This window comes from Labrus bergylta, chromosome 16 (genome assembly GCF_963930695.1).
Source record: "Labrus bergylta chromosome 16, fLabBer1.1, whole genome shotgun sequence".
Taxonomy (NCBI): domain Eukaryota; kingdom Metazoa; phylum Chordata; class Actinopteri; order Labriformes; family Labridae; genus Labrus; species Labrus bergylta.
The window spans coordinates 7,966,211-7,983,354 of NC_089210.1; the positions used below are offsets into that span (position 1 = coordinate 7,966,211).

General features: G+C 39.7%; 1 protein-coding gene across 1 annotated transcript in view; it reads left to right on the forward strand.

The window, feature by feature from the left end:
- LOC109996504 (protein shisa-9) overlaps positions 1 to 17,144 on the forward strand; it is a 92,725-nt gene that overhangs the window by 25,530 nt on the left and 50,051 nt on the right. Inside the window, exon 3 of the mRNA XM_065964735.1 lies at positions 15,404 to 15,519. Within this exon, the coding sequence (XP_065820807.1) occupies positions 15,404 to 15,519 (116 nt within the window). The remainder of the gene's footprint in view (positions 1 to 15,403; positions 15,520 to 17,144) is intronic.

Consider the following 17,144-nt stretch of genomic DNA (forward strand, 5'->3'; position numbering starts at 1 on the left):
TACCTGATGACTGACCCAATACCGATACCCAACACCTGATGATTGACCAATACCTATACCCAACACCTGATGACTGACCCAATACCTATACCCAACACCTGATGACTGACCCAATACCTATACCCAATACCTGATGACTGACCAAATACCTATACCCAACACCTGATGACTGACCAAATACCTATACCCAACACCTGATGACTGACCCAATACCTATACCCAACACCTGATGATTGACCAATACCTATACCCAACACCTGATGACTGACCCAATACCTATACCCAATACCTGATGACTGACCCAATACCTATACCCAATACCTGATGATTGACCAATACCTATACCCAATACCTGATGATTGACCAATACCTATACCCAACACCTGATGACTGACCCAATACCTATACCCAACACCTGATGATTGACCAATACCTATACCCAACACCTGATGACTGACCCAATACCTATACCCAACACCTGATGACTGACCCAATACCTATACCCAACACCTGATGATTGACCAATACCTATACCCAACACCTGATGACTGACCCAATACCTATACCCAATACCTGATGACTGACCCAATACCTATACCCAACACCTGATGACTGACCCAATACCTATACCCAACACCTGATGATTGACCAATACCTATACCCAACACCTGATGACTGACCCAATACCTATACCCAACACCTGATGACTGACCCAATACCTATACCCAACACCTGATGACTGACCCAATAACTATACCCAACACCTGATGACTGACCCAATACCTATACCCAACACCTGATGACTGACCAAATACCTATACCCAACACCTGATGACTGACCCAATACCTATACCCAACACCTGATGATTGACCAATACCTATACCCAACACCTGATGACTGACCCAATACCTATACCCAACACCTGATGACTGACCCAATAACTATACCCAACACCTGATGACTGACCCAATACCTATACCCAACACCTGATGACTGACCCAATACCTATACCCAACACCTGATGACTGACCAAATACCTATATCCAACACCTGATGATTGACCAATACCTATACCCAACACCTGATGACTGACCCAATAACTATACCCAACACCTGATGACTGACCCAATAACTATACCCAACACCTGATGACTGACCCAATACCTATACCCAACACCTGATGACTGACCCAATACCTATACCCAATACCTGATGACTGACCCAATATCTATACCCAATACCTGAGATCTAATTCAGGATACCTTAGTGTACCTTATACACTACACACCATAACATGTCACCGGAAATCAATATTTCTACCTGATACCTGGAAACCAATATCCAATTCTCGATAACCTATACTTCATACCAAAGACCTGATAACCTTTTACCTGATACCTGATTCTCAATGCCTGATACCATTTGATGTTGGCAGGCAAGAGAGTGGAAGTCTTTCAAAGGAAACATGTACCTTCTACCCTTTCTTGTTCTTTTGTTGTTGTTGTAATCAGTTTTTGTATACCTTCTTAAGAACTTACAGGTGCAATTCTTGTACAGATATTAGTCATGCTGAAAATCTAATGGGAAAAAGGTCAACCTAAAGCAAAAGCAAACAGACCCATCCCCTGCACAAGTAAAAATTTGTTAAATAGGTTAAGAACAGCATTTTTATTTCAGAATGAGAGGTGCAACAAAAAAGTCTAACTAAAGCTAACTCGTCAAGTGTAAAGACGCAGAGAAGAGTTTGTAGGATGAGTGCAGACTACGATGAAAGGCAAACGCTGCACAAGCCAAACGGACCGCTTCAACATTTCTGCGGGAAAATTGATGTATAAAATATGATGCGGGAGAAGACCGAGGTTAAACAGAGAGGAGGTGCAGATACAGAGAGAAGGAGAATTAAAGAGAATCTAAAGAGGGAAAGATGTTTGTGGATGGGATTTGAAGTTGGACAGGTTGGCAGATTTGTTGCATTGATACGATCCACCCTTGAGGAGTTATTTGACGTGTTTATGTGTGTGTGGGTGTGTGTGTGTGTGTGTGTGTGTGTGTGTGTGTGTGTGTGTGTGTGTGTGTGAGAGTTTGTTTAAGGGCACATGAGAAACAAGAATTGGCAGCAAGACTTGCTTATCCATTAGTATATTACACTGCATTGTCAGAGTGTCCTTGCACTATCTGAAGGTGTGTGTGTGTGGGTGTGTGTGCTTGTAAACCTTAAGTGACAAATTACATATTGTGTGTTGCTTTGATGTCTGTGCACAAGGCTGAACTTTGAGTCGAATGCAGTGTGAAGGGAATATCTGTGCATGAGTGAGCGTGAGTTATGAACTAAACACAGGTTGACTCCTGACTCCCACCTCTGTTACACTATATTGCAAAGCAGTTTTTTTATGTTGTTGCTTTCTGTTGCATTTCATCGCATTGCATCAAATGTACTGTTCTATTGTCAAACAGGTAAGCACTGATTTTCGTACTGTTTTTTAGTAGACAGGGTAAATTGAGACTTTGGAGATTTAAGAGAGAGAAAAAAATAGCACAAAGGACCAATGAAATGCAGGAAAGTGGTGTCATGTATTACTGTAGAACCACTATATTTACAGTTTCTGCATCATTACAATACACACTTGAAGCTTTAATATTATATGTTTTTGGCCCCAGCAGGCAGCTGTTTTTAGAAGAAATGCTCTAAGAGCCTCCAACCCCTACCTCCCCAAACTACAGTTAGTCACATTTAGCGACTAGCCACAGTAAGCAGCCTCGGGATCACATGGTGGACCTGTTGAAAGCTGTGTGACTTTCAGGCTTTAATATTTAAAATACAGTTAAATAGTAAGTCATTCAGCTCAGTTTCAAAGTGTCATGGCCACCTAGAGCTGAGAGTATTCTGCATAGCTATGGAAAGAAATGCTGTGCCTCCTAATGACACTGCCCATGTTTAACATGTACAAATTAAGAAGTAAAGGTCCTGAGATTGATCCTTGGGGTACTCCACAGGTTACTTCACAATGCTTGGAAAACTGATTATGAATGGTTATGAAAAACTTTCTTTCACCAACTTGAGAGGAAAACCAGTTTAAAACATTTCTAGACAGGCCAACATGCTAACTTAAGCGATCTAAAATATTGGTATAGGTTTTGGATGGATTGATATCTCTTTTCCCAGATGTTTTTGTAAAGCTCTAAAAAGCTTTCAAGGTATCTCCCAACAAGACAGATAGACAAAGGTAAAGGTTAAGTTTAAAACCCATTTGTGGTTTTCTGGAGTTTGTTATAGGCACAATGACTTTCTTGAGTCTCTGATGGTGGACAAGGCGTGACTGGATATTGGATTTTGTTATTATTTAATGTTGTCCGATTAGGTATACAGCTATGCAATTGGTCTGCTAGCCGAAGCCTTATATTTAGCACACAGACAAAAGGGTGGTATGAATATATCTTTAACACTCACAGAGGAAGCAAATAACCTCCTTTTATTTATAATGTGGGAGTATTGTATTTTCACATAAGAATAGGAACAATTTGATAATAAAAAAAGATGTCAATCATAAATCTGATATGGTGTGAATAAACTTAAAATGAGTATCTGCAGATTTGCAATCTTGAGTGTCTAACCAAGCTGTTTGCATCCATAGTTCACTCCGCTGTTTGACCAGCTGCATCTCCTTCACCGCAAATAGCACTCATTTGGGAGATGCTGAGCTGCCACAGGCTGATGCTCATGAAAACTGGAAAATGAGCAGCTATGATTTGGTATCCATCGTTGTATTCTTTGAATTTTGTGACTCTGCGTGTGTCTCACCTTCCTGAACCAAGCAAACAGCACCCATGGGCGAATGAATGACTATCATAGTGGCCATGTCAGAGCCATGTGTCCGCGCCTGCGGTCGTAATCCAAGGTCACTTAACTCCACAGTCCACACACCACTAACATTTACAAGAGCCTGTCACAGTGATGATAGAGTGCTGTGGCATTGCTAATTCGTCAATGCTGCTCTGACCATGACATATTTACGATATGACATGTACAGGTTGTGTGCTGGGACCCATTGGGTGCATCCATAAAAGGCATAAAAGGGTGAATTGATCTTATTGGCAATGTCAAAGAGATGGATGAATGGGATGTTGACCCCACTGGCTGGATCACATTGCAGGTTCAGGAATAATGTGCAATTTATTTTGAAGAAGAACATCATTTTCAACCATGCAGAAGAAAATGAATTCATATTAAAATTTGAAAGGGTTCAGAGCATGCATTCAAGTCTTAATATATATCGTGAAATAGAGTAGCAACAACAACAACAAATCAGAAATGACCACATGCTGGTTCATATCACTAAATAGTAGGTCATCGTTTCATTACATTTCCTGTATTTTTTTATGTTTTATGATGAGTGATTTGAGCTTTTTAGGCATTGGCAGAATTCCTATCAAACTGATCAATAGTAATCCACCTCTCTGTGTTTAATGATAGATTACAGTGCAATCAACGCATACCGACTACCTGTGTATTATCAATAATGTAAAAGCCTTCTCAAGGATGATAAATATCCAGCTGACAATGTGTGTGCGTGTGCGTCTGTGTGTGTATTCATGCGTGGGTTATGTGTGCGTCACACCGATGAATGTTGGAGAACAAATCCCTTGAGGAGGATGAATCTTTGTGTGCGTGTGTGTGTGTGTGTGTGTTTGTGTCTGTTTTGTTGGTTCTAAAATAAAGATGGCCCAAAAATAATGAGTGCAGGCGGTGACTCAAAGGTTGACATATGGTATTTTCTGTGACATCATCGTTAGCAACATCACAGCTTCAGTACTGAGATCCTGCCAGAAACCGGTCCACGCAGCGTCCTGCATGATGGCTGTGAATGTGTTCATTTGAATATTCCTTTACTGCGCAAATTTAGTAGCATTATTGGCTTCAATAAAGGAGGCAATAACTTGTGAATCAAATTACCCAAACCATTAATTACCATTACTGGAACACGTTGAGTCCTTGAAATCATTAAACGGATGAATTCTGATTTAATTGTTTTGTGACAATAAAGTCATACAAATCCAACAGAAAAAGCAAGCGCATGTGTATTTGGTTTTGTTGATGTGATTGGACCCCGTATTTTTAAGCTAATCTTGCCTTGGTGTGGCCAGTCACAACTACTGATCTAATACGGGAGGGGTTTAATCTCCTTTAAGGAGAAATTTTGATGGCTGCCAAAGAGGTGGATGATTTAAGAATCAGGAAACAGACTGTATTTTGGATTACGCTCTAATTGTCTGCTTCTTCATCATGTTATGTCAAAGGTCAAGTATTATTTTAAACTAGGAGAGTAAATTGTTGAATTTAGCTAGTAATAGCCCAATCGCTGGGTCACATGTTTTGTTGCTCTGAAAGGGTTCAAGCATCCCGAGGCAGCGTTGTTCTGGCAATCAAGAACAAGAACCTACAAACATTGCAGTTTCTAAATTTGTTTCCCGTTTATGTGTTTTTCGACTTTTTCCTATTTACATGGTAAAAGAGAAACTAAAACAATGCAGAACAAAGTTTGGATAATTAACCATTCATCCTGAAATCATTTACAATACCAACATCATCTATAACTGAATCATTTCATCTACAGTTCAACAAAGAGGATAACATTTAGCGGGACCTGCATGATTCTGAAGTGTTGTGACATTTCTTATTGCCATTCTTGTAAAAAAAAAAAATGTCTTCATGAAGAAGTTTTGTGACTGACTACAAGTGAAACAAATCAAAGAGTGGAGCTATGATGTTGAAATGTGTTTCATGTCTCACATGGTTTCACAGGTTTGAAATATCAACTAAGCAAATTGCCGATTACAATGTCTGTTTCATGACTTCTTTTGATGAAACTCCCCCAATGCCACTATTTCTCTCATGTTTGATAATGAAAACAAGCATGAGTTTATTACGAGTTCATTCAACAGGTGACCTTATCTGCCCATATAAAAAGACTCTTCTCTGAATCAGTAGGCAGGTTCTACTATATGTCAGAGTTCAATTGATTTGGAACAACAAATAAAAATTGGCTACCACCTAATTATTTGCCGATGTCTGTCATCAGGGCCAATATCGGTCGATACCGATATTGAACCGATGCATCCCTAAAATGTAATCCATCAACGTAATTCTAAATCTTAAAGTCTTTAGCGCATATCTACTCATATCAATCAACTGCTTCAACTGAGATTAAAGGATTTTCATGAATGTGCCTTTTGTTAAGAAAAAGAAGCCTCATCTGACATCTTTCGCTCTCATGATCTCAGACTGAATCAAGACTAATATGAGTGAAAATAATATCAAAGCATGGCAGTCAAAAAGAAAAAAACAGTGAATTGAATATTTACTCTACATTTTGTCCTTGACCTTAACACAGATCTTAGGTGGTTCACTCTCACCATTCTTTTCAAAACAGACACACCGTATTTGAGGTTACACGGTCACATGGACACACACTCATGTTAGTTGATGAGAGACTGTATGCATGAACACAAACAGTCCCTGGCATTGCAGGCACTCAGCCATGCCAAGGGACATTATTTGGCAGCTGTCAGCTCTAATAGGAGTCGAGCAGGGTGGGAGACAGATCCAGGCTCTGTACCAAGCCTACAAGGGTGCTCTATCTGGCAGCTAAATCAGATCTGCGTGTGCGCTGCGTGCGTGTGTGCCCGCATATACAAGTATGCTAATGTTTTATGTGTCAGAGGGACTGGTGTATGAGACCCCTGTGAGATAATGCCTGCTATCACTTGTGCCACTACAGTGTCCATTTAGCCTACTATCTCTGTGTGGGAATCTTGCCTTGTGTGTGTGTGTGTGTGTGTGTGTAACAGCAGTGTTGAAATAAAGTGCAGTGAATTACTGATGATGAAAGACTCCAAGTGTTGGCTCTGTCACTTCATAACTCCAAGAGACAAAGAGAAGATGAAGAGATGGATAAACTACTCTCACACAGACACACACACACACACACACACACACACACACACACACACACACACACACACACACACACACACACACACACACTTACACACAATGCTACATCTAAGTATCCCTTTCTGCCGTCTACCTTTACAAAGACTTCATTTTGCATTCTGATTCAAACTCCCCATGTGGGTGATACAATTTCAAAACAACAATTATGAACTTCAGCTTCATTTACTAGAAGAGCTTATTCTCCATATTTACAATGGCGGCCGTTTTGCTTTAATGTAATGCACAGGGTAGGAAGCTGCTATGGTCAAGGTGGGAATCTGATAATGGATGTCATTTCACTGCTACCAGTTCCTCAGCCACTGACACTACATCGTATTAAACATATCTAGAGGGTCTACAGGCCATATTTAGGAGTACAATCACTTTTTTAAAACAGCTAATACCTCCCACCATGAGCATGACATCACAGGAAAAAAGGCTGTGTGTATATGAGCAATCATCATGAAGGTGTATGATAACACGACTTAATTGCATCATCAGGGAAGTATTTTCTTGACATGAAAACAGAACACTCAGTAAAAGAAATCAAATTAAATAAATGGGTGGAGATCAGATTAGTTGGTCATTAGTTTGTTTTAATTGTTTGGTTTTGGAGTCTCAAATTTCTCATTAATTTGGAAGATTGAAACAGCCCTTGTTTGGTCATAAACACCCATACATCCTCCTTTACACTGCCCTGGAGGATATTTTGGTAATCACTTGTAACCACACACACAAACACACAATTCACACCCACTGTGCCCGCTCTACATTACCACCCATGGGATTAAAAGGGGTGACTCATTCCGGTTTGGCATGAATTAAGTCCCTTAAGGCACAACTGTAGGTAGAACACCAACATCTGTGCCTGCTTGTGTGTGTCTAAATACGCAGCTTCCAATTATGCAGGATGTGTGTTTTTCTGTTTGTGTAGGTCGGTCGGATTGCACAACTGTAGTCAGGCAAGCAGCATTACACACAATTATACAGCAAACAGCGGGGTTGTATCTCAGTGCTTAGTCCCATGCTACGTTTACAGGCCCCTGGAATCTTCCATGGGGGGCCTTGTAATATAAACTAACCTGCTGTGACAGTGAAGAGTGATTCAGCTACAAAATGCTGTGTTATAGACCCAGGGGAGCGAATGTTTTGTGTGCAGCAGTGTGAATGTCTTATTGCAAGACCATGGGGTGTTTTTCTCACTTTATTTTTAGAACGAAAACACTCTTTGACAATTGAAAACAATAGTATGCATTTAGTTATACAACCAGGATTGGGCCACGACACGATTGTGAAACACTCCTAAAACACAAGGTGTATGTAGAAAGGATTTTGGTTGTACAGTGTTTGACCGCATAGTTATGCAATTTCACCATGAAATGAATATTAATGCAGCGCACCTGACTGTTCATTTGCCACACGTAATAAAAATTGCGTTTTTAGCACTTGCTGATTAAATTCTATCACAATCCACTTGCCCACTTGACATTGCAATTTGTAGATTTGCATGCTGCCGAGTCAGTCAGAATGCAAGCAAGCAATTGAATTAAATTAATTAATTACTTAATCATGCGGGACTCTTAATCACCCTTTTCAGTTTATAGTCATGTCACAGCAAGGAAACAATAAGTGCTACATGAGCTCATAAAGTTTGGCTGAGCTGCTTTAATGCAGGACTTCTTTTTTGGAGGAACAGTGATCGAGGGCACATAAAACGCCCCAGTAGAAAACTGGAAAACATTTCCTGTTTAATTTCCCTGAAAAACAGCATTTTGCTTTTGTAAATGTTAGTTTTGCGTCAGCAGATTAACACACACTCTATCAGTACTCTAATGCTGTATGGACTACAGTTTAGTGGACATTAACAAATAACTGGCAACAAACTGTTTATGATGTTGACATCATGTTGTGTAAATTTTCATCATGTCCTTCTTCTGCAATTTTCATCATGGTAAGGAGGTTTCTGGTCGGCATGGGATTGATCTAGTTGACTTTAAAGGTCTCTGACTTTAAATTTTGTGCCACAATAAGGTCAAAACGTCCATTTGCTCAAAACATCAAATAAAAAAAACGCACTGGTGATGACATTTCCATCAGAATTGATTGTTCTTTGGTGCGAGGTTCGGCAAACAGGGTCAACAGGCTAATACGCTTGTTTTAGCTAAGTAGCTAGTGGATGCTCAGATGATTATCTAAGATGGTGCCCATAGTAAAATGCTTGCCAATGTTCAAATGTTTCCAATCCAAAGCGCTACTGTTCCAATGCTAAGGGCTGGCTAATCTCAGAGCTAGCTTGCCTGTAGAAGCTAACTCTTGACATTGGGGATAAAATGTCTCTTTCTTACTTAATATAATTTATAGAAAATGTTTAAAGTTAGTTTTTCCAGCAGCATCTTTCTCCTCTGCTTTACTGTTTCTAAAATTACAGAGAAGTTAATAAAGACCATTTTAAATTGTCAGAGTCTAATCAAGTGCCACATGTTTCACCCCTCAGCAGGGTCATGCTGCATGTCTATGGGCACAATTTTCAGATGCTAATGGCTTTTGCTATCAACGTGTTAATCAGTCACTAATTGTGCGTGACTGAAACGATTCCATGATGGTAGATGGCTGACTCCATTTGAAGAAATGACTGCCATATTAAACTGCTTCACTAAAAAAACACTCCCTTCCTCAGTCAGTATAAACTCTTCGCCGGTAAGTTTTTCCTTAAACATAAAATACATAGACTTACACAAGAAATGCTGCTCAATCATCACTTATTATCCGTACATGTGTGGTGGTGACTGTGTCTGTAACGCTGTCCATTGCCTGTATTTTTATGTTTTCTTCTGTATTGGTTAACTCATGATGTTTCTGGTTAGGGAGCTGGTGTATTTCACTCAGCCAATGACAGCGCAGGTGAGATAAGGAGTGGATACAATTCAGCAATTAGTCGAGATTCAAACCAGTGAATATTGTCGACACAAATGTAACGCAAAAGAAGAGAGAATATTATCATATTGAGCCAAATCATGAGGCAATGTGGCTAAAGCTCGTTCCAAAATGATGGTGAACCTTGGGATGGCTTTTACCCCCCCAGACGTGGAGTTGGGCTGTTTTTTGTTTGACAGCTAAATGTCAAACAATGACGATTAGCTTGTGTTAGCTTACAAAATGATTGGCTTTTCCATTACAACAAATGTAATATTCTCAGGTAGCTTGCAGTGTAGGTACAAGCAGTAAACTTAAGTCCTGAAGTGGCCGTTTGCTTATGGTGGCGATGAGCCGAGAAGGAGGGGTCCAAATTCAATGTGGTGTTTACAAGCTGCAATGAACATTTCTACTGACTCTACCTTCATGGACTTAAAATGTGAAACTCTTTTCATTTTGCACAGCTCCATGGATTCTTGAAGGGTATATGCTTTCTGAAAATCACATTTTTGGGGATACCAGCAGACGCTTAGCTTTTCTTTGGTTCTACTATATTTAGCACATCTCAAATGGGACAAAGCTGAGCATGTGGTGCTTTAAGCCTGCCAGACTGCCTGGAGATGTTTCTTTGAGTTTCCAGAAGTTACACCAAACCTCACGAGATTTAAAGCCTCTGCGGTGGATATTTCCTGCCTTTTAATGAATCATTTGTGTTTAAGAGCTTTGAAAATGACAGTCTTTGTATATAAATTTTTGATCCTTATTCAATTTAAATACTTTCTTGCATTACAGAGAAAAAACATTTCCTGGTTATTTAATTGGAAACAAAGCTCATTGGGCCTTATGTGGATAAAATCAATATAGAATATACTATTTATAAAAACAAGACTTCATTAAAGTAAGCAAAAGAAGGTTTCAAGTCAAGAAAGTTGCCAAAACTTAAAAAATTACATTTTCTACAACATTTGATGATGTTGTAAAGCATCACAGCTGTTGTTTCAACGAAACAAACAAATAACAACAAAAAAACATTGAATGAAAATTAAAAGAAAAAAAGATACAAAGTGGGAATATGATATGCACTGTATGAATTGTTGATTTTAGGCCTTCAGCACCAGGTTTCTTTCTTCATATCTGTGACAGGAGTTTGTTATTTTTTAAAGGGCTTCCAGCCTAATCATGAAAGAGCTAGATATCTATGAGCATGTCGACAGGGAGGATGCCATCTCGATGTGGAGCGTACACTGTATTTACATTTCTCTACAGATAAAAATGGTGCAGATACATTTAAAGCATATAGTTTAAATTTAAACTTTAAATTCTGGATTCAAGCATTGTTCGAGCCCATGGCTGTGTGTGTGTCTGTGTGTGTTTGCTGATGGAGACTCTGATGTCTTCATATCACTCTGCATCATTTCAAGAGTGCTAATGTTGCAAGTTGGGATAGTTTATGTGACAGTGTCCTCGGGGAGAGGAAGAGAAATAAGCCAAGAAGGGCAAGAAAGAAAGAGAGAATGAAAGAAGACGGAGAAAAAATAGAAAGCGGGCCAAAGGGCGAGAGGCTGGAGAGGAGGGGGGAGACGTGCTGGACATGAGAAAAAGAGAGTGCAGGAAAGGAAGCATCAGATGGCTGAGAGGAGAAGAAAGACATGCAGAGACGGAGGTTTGAGGAGGTGATACAGAGAAAGATTAAAGGCCCGAAGCGATGGAAAAAAACACGCAGAATGGGGAGAGATAACAGGAGTGGGGATAGAGTCAGACACAGAAATTTGAGAAGATAAGAAGGACTAGATTAGAAATGGAGAGAAAGGCATTAGAGGACAACAAGAACCGGACAATAGCGCTGTTAAACATTGTGAAGGGGGCAAAGAGTAGGTGGGAGGGTGGAGAATAGAGAGACAGACCGGCGAGCTTTATTTATACTGAGAGTCACCTCGGCGGGGGGAAAGAGTGGGAGACAAATGAAGTAATGAAATGAAAGTGGACACATATTAATGACATGAGGGAGAGAGAGTGACAATAATGGAAAAGCGTGCAAGCAGAAAATGCAAAGGGCAATTGGGATTTATGTGTGCAAATACTATATGGGTTTCTACAGTACAGTTTAAGGACACATTTTCTGGGCGTTTATTGTCCTTGCATGTCCTTAAATGCAACTATTTCCCCATATAAATGTGTGGGACCCTTAACGTGTGGGATTTTCACACTAAATTCCATTAATGAACTTGCTCATACATGCACATCATATGCCAAAAAAGATGGCGTGTCCCATTTTAAACTTTTAATCGATGCTAAATTTCCTCAGGAGGTTTTGCTGAGTTGGTCAGAAGAGATCCGTTTCACCTTCACACCAGGGAGCTATAGTTGGCGGTCGCCGTGCAGCTCCACTGGAGCTGCTAAAGATTGTTTAATGGCACCTTAGCTGTGAATAGAGCGTCAAGGGAGAGAGAGAAAAAAAATACCTGTCTAATTCCAGATATATATTTTTTAAGACCTGGGACCTTTGATTTTGTGCTGTACTAAGAAGTCACTTAAAGCCTCATAGCTCTCAAAGGCATCGTTAAGCATTTCTTTAGTGTTAGAAAAGTTCATTGTACTGATTTATTGGCTCGATCAAGGACAGCTTGTACCTAACCATTCCAAAAAAAGTTATCACAACATGTCTTCATAGCAGCTTTTCTCAAAACATGCAGCTTGTTTGCCTTTTAAAAGATTTGAAGTCTCGAGCCAAAGCCAACAAAATTAAAGGTCACATATTATGCAACATACACTTTACCATGGTTTTCAGACTCTAATATGTGTCCCTGGTGTGTCTCCAAACCCCCAAATTATAAGAAAAGTCCGTCCTCTCCGTCTTTTTGCCTGCTTCACTTTTCAGAAAACGTGCAGTCAAACAGCCGATTGGAGATTTTCTCTTTGTGACATCAAATCTTTGTGACATCAAAAAGGGAGAAACCCCTCCCCCAGGCAGGTGACAATCCCAAAGCTAGGAGTTAGTTTGTCATCTTAGGGCGCACTCATATTAGGAAATCTGCACTGTGCCTGAGCACGCTTCACCCCTAAAGTCCAGTTGGTTTGATTAGTGTGAGTGCTCTGATCAGTACTCAAACACGGTACACTTCCTTGACTCTTGCACGCTTGGAAGAGGTGTGCTTCGGCACAGTACAGTTCATGCACCAGCATGGACAGCCTTCATTATCGAGAAATCCCTGAGTGGTATTGCTCTATCTGACTTAACTGAGTCAAAAAAAAAAAGAAGCCACACAGTCAGTAAAGTAGCTGTCATGTTCATGGTTGATTTTTAGGTGTTAAATAGGTTGAGAACCCCTTTAAGTAATAACATGTTGTACCATGATATTAAAGCATTGCTAGGAGGGTTTTAAAGGGAAAAGGAATTGTTACAAAAGTCACCATAGAAATGTTAGTAAATGAAACATTATAAACTGGAGAGCACAGTTCATATTTTCATGCCATTTTGTCTTTCAATTGAGGAACAAATTAGACAGTCCTCTGTGTGGAATGGATTTATATTGCACAGGTGTTTATATTCCAATGCTTACTGCTCCCATGGCCAAAGCAGTCATTTCACAGCAGGCTAATAAAAAGGCAATTGTTCTGCTCTGTTGTTTGGAAGGCTGACTGAAGGTTTCAACAATGAGATTAACAGCCGAGAAATATTTATTGGTCTCCAGGTAGCGTCACACAGGTCTTGGCTGATCTGTGGACTATGTTTTTATAATTCCCTTGTCAGTAAAAACATGTTGATGTGGATTGTTCTCTTGTTTTTTAGGCCTTTGTAAAGTCAGCAAATAGTGGAAAGTTTCCACATCCAATTACAGTCTTTGTTTGGTCAACAGTGGAAATAATGTACAACTTTTGATATTGGCAGAACCATGTAATGCAGGTGGTGTTATTTTTGTTACCTTATTAAAAATAGATAGTGGCAGGAGAAAACTTGGTAGCTGACATTTTAAAAGGGCAAGTTACCACCAGGGCTGTTTACTGTTGCAATTGAACTGCCAACACATATGACAGTGATGCAGCTTTGTGTGAGACCTTTCTACAAATCTGTTTATTTGGCTGACTACTTCCACTTCTTCTTTACAAAGCATTGTTTTCCTCTACAACCTTGCATAGGAAAGACTATAAATGAAGCCAGGAAAGTGATTCAGTGCAATATGAAGTCCATACAGTCTGTGAAAAGAACCCTCGAAACATCAACAAGGAGTGGTCATCCTTCAATAAAAAACAGCTTTTTGAACCTTTTGAACCGCGATTCCCAAGTCCCTTATTCAAGATGTAAACTATTTTGAAAGTTTGGAATTAAAATAATAAAGACCCTGATCCTTTTTAAAGAATGAATATACTGCATATATATATAAACAAGTCTTAAGGTTATAATGCTCTCCTTTAGCTTTAAATGCACCACTTTTAAGCCCTTTTTGTTAGTTGTAGGCTCCACACTGATAGGCTTGACGAACTAAAGCTAAATAATGCCAAGATGTCAGCTAACCTTTTCAACAATTCAGTATTTAGCTTTTCAGTAAACATTTATCAATTGTTGATATCTAGCCACAAGTCATCAGTTTAGCTTCCACGTTTAACTATAGGTGTTTTCAGACCAAACAGTTCTGGGACTTTTCGAAGAGGATCTATCCACTAGGGAGTTCCCTGAGAACTACACACCATGGGGACTTTTTTTTCTTTCTGCATTCGCAACCAACATGGTGCTGGGAGGGTACCTACTCTGAAGCAGGAGCTGAAAAGGTTCCTCTAAAGGTTGAGGTTCTAGGAACTAAAATAGTTCGTAGTTCTTGTGGTGCGGAAATCAGAAAAACCAGGGGAGAGTTCCAACAGTTCCTATACAGTATTTATGAAAAAGTTCCTGCGGGCCGAAAAAGCCTTAGTACAGATATTTATTTTTCTACTCAGCTAACTAAGCTAACTAACTTCATTGTTCTGTTAGCCTGCGATAAAGTAGCTATATGTTACTCTGAAATCTAGGTTCTGTATGCTCCGAAAGAGTTAAATCTGCTTGTTTAAAGGCCTTCTCTGTTTGTGTTCCAGTTTTGAGTAAACTTTATCAAAGACATCAAACAATGAAAGACTCGAGAATGGAGGCAGCTTTATCTTTTCTGAAATGATTGATGCTCCCAGTCGGCAGACATCCAGACACTCAAACTTTTCATCCTCCATGCTACTGTCTTCAGTTTATTTCTGAGTTTTTCTCGATGGGTCTGTTTATATTGACAGTCTGTTTCAAACTTGTCGCTTTCCTCAGATAGATGTTTAGAAATGTTTTACACTGATTATCTTTTCTCATCTCCTCAAATCTCTTTGTCTGCTTTGATCAGTCTGCTCTGTTTCTGAACATTTCTCTTAAAACACACTTGGGATTGCAAGTTTGTACGACCTTTGTTTTAGTTAGTAAACTATATGTTTCTTGTCGTTAGGATGGTTGAATAATGTGTGACTAAATGTGTTCTTTCTTCCACCAGGACTCTGACAGAGCTTCTGAAGCAGCCAGGGGAAGCAGGAGTGGTGGATGGGACCGGGGTTCATCATCCAATAGGGACCAACGGCATCTCGGCCAGGGCACTACGCTCCAACAATGGTCAGTCCTTCATGTGTGCCTGTGTATTTATGTGAACTTCTCAGCAAGCAAACTGAGCTGATGCAAGCTGACTGAAGACAGCGATACGGCAGTTGCGTCAGAAAATCAGCCACATTGCAAGATATAAAAGGAGTCTTTTTTTGTGTATGTGTTAACTCCTTTTAGTTTTATATCTGTGCAGATCAGTTATCATAAGATCCGTCTTAGAGCAGTGGTTTTAGAACTTGGGCCTTTTTCTTCATCACTTTTCACCAACTAGGGTTGCATTCATACCCACTTGGCTGTTCGAGGAAGTAGAGTGGGCTCTTTCTGTATGAAAAAATAAGTTTAACTGTCAGAAATGTACAAACGAAAGATGTTTCTATCCATACGTTCATAAATAAAAGATGCTGAGCCTCTCAGAGAGATCTTTTACATCAAGGAGGGTGACGGTGTTAGAGATGATGAGATACTGCAGTAACAATATATGAAAATAGGTTTTACAAACATGGGGGTAGAAGGGTTGAATTAAGCTAACGCTACACATAAAACTACAACACCTGCTAAATTAAGATAGGACTGCCAAGAAAGTGCTGCTCTCAATATGCGAAAGGTATGTTCCAAATTGCACAATTACAGCAGTATAATACTTTAGGCTACACGCTATTCAACTAACAATTTATTACCTTGAGTTCAGCTGTTAAGCTAACTTTTTTGCGTTAGCTCATTATTTCAAAGCACTTGTACAAAGATTGAGTGATAGATTGCCCTCAGTACTGTTTTGAGACTGATTCATTTTGAGTTCTGCCTTTCTGAGCTCTGTTCATATGTATTTTATTATGGTGGAGTCTGTAACTTTGGCCTCAGAGAAGTCTCTGTTGTCTGAGAGAGAAAGCTAGCACCTCTAACTTGTGTGTTGGCCGTTAGTCTCTTCCACTCATAGCTCAGCTGCAGATAGCCTGGAACACGTTTCTAAGAAACAAAGCAGCAACATAATGTAGTTTTTGATGAGCTGTTTCTTCAAGCTGTTGAGTTCCCGCTTATTGTCACTCCTGGATCATTTTAAAAGTCCAAAAGTTCCTCTGTGAGTTCTGTTTTCAGATTTTGGACAAACCTGGCCCCTAAATATCTTGAGCGATTGTAATGATAGCCTCCCCCTCCTTTGCCAGTTTGTTCCATCTTGTACATGTTCATCCTGTTGACATAATCCTCACTTCCATTCCCGCTTTGGTTACTTTACTTTTAAATTAATGAAACTTCTCCATAAACATTAAATAACGGTCAAAATCTAAACCGAGCGCAATACAGAAAAGGGGGCAAATTAACCAAGAGGAATGCAACAATGTCTTAACATCTTTTGTAACTAACAAAGGACAGTGAACACCTGAATTCCATTTAAGAATGTTTTTACATTCACGTGAATACACAAACACTACAGCCCAGTGAAATGCACAAAACACACATCATATGATCTCCCCAGAACCGTTACCCTTTAAAACACCTTTATCGTCCCTGCTCAATTTCTTCCTCTTATCTTTCTCCAAAAAATACACCCAACAAATGTTTCAACCACGGACAACGAGGCGCAGGGATCAACAGGTCATATTTAATTCATTCAGAACTAGCCATGTTTCAGCTTCACACCC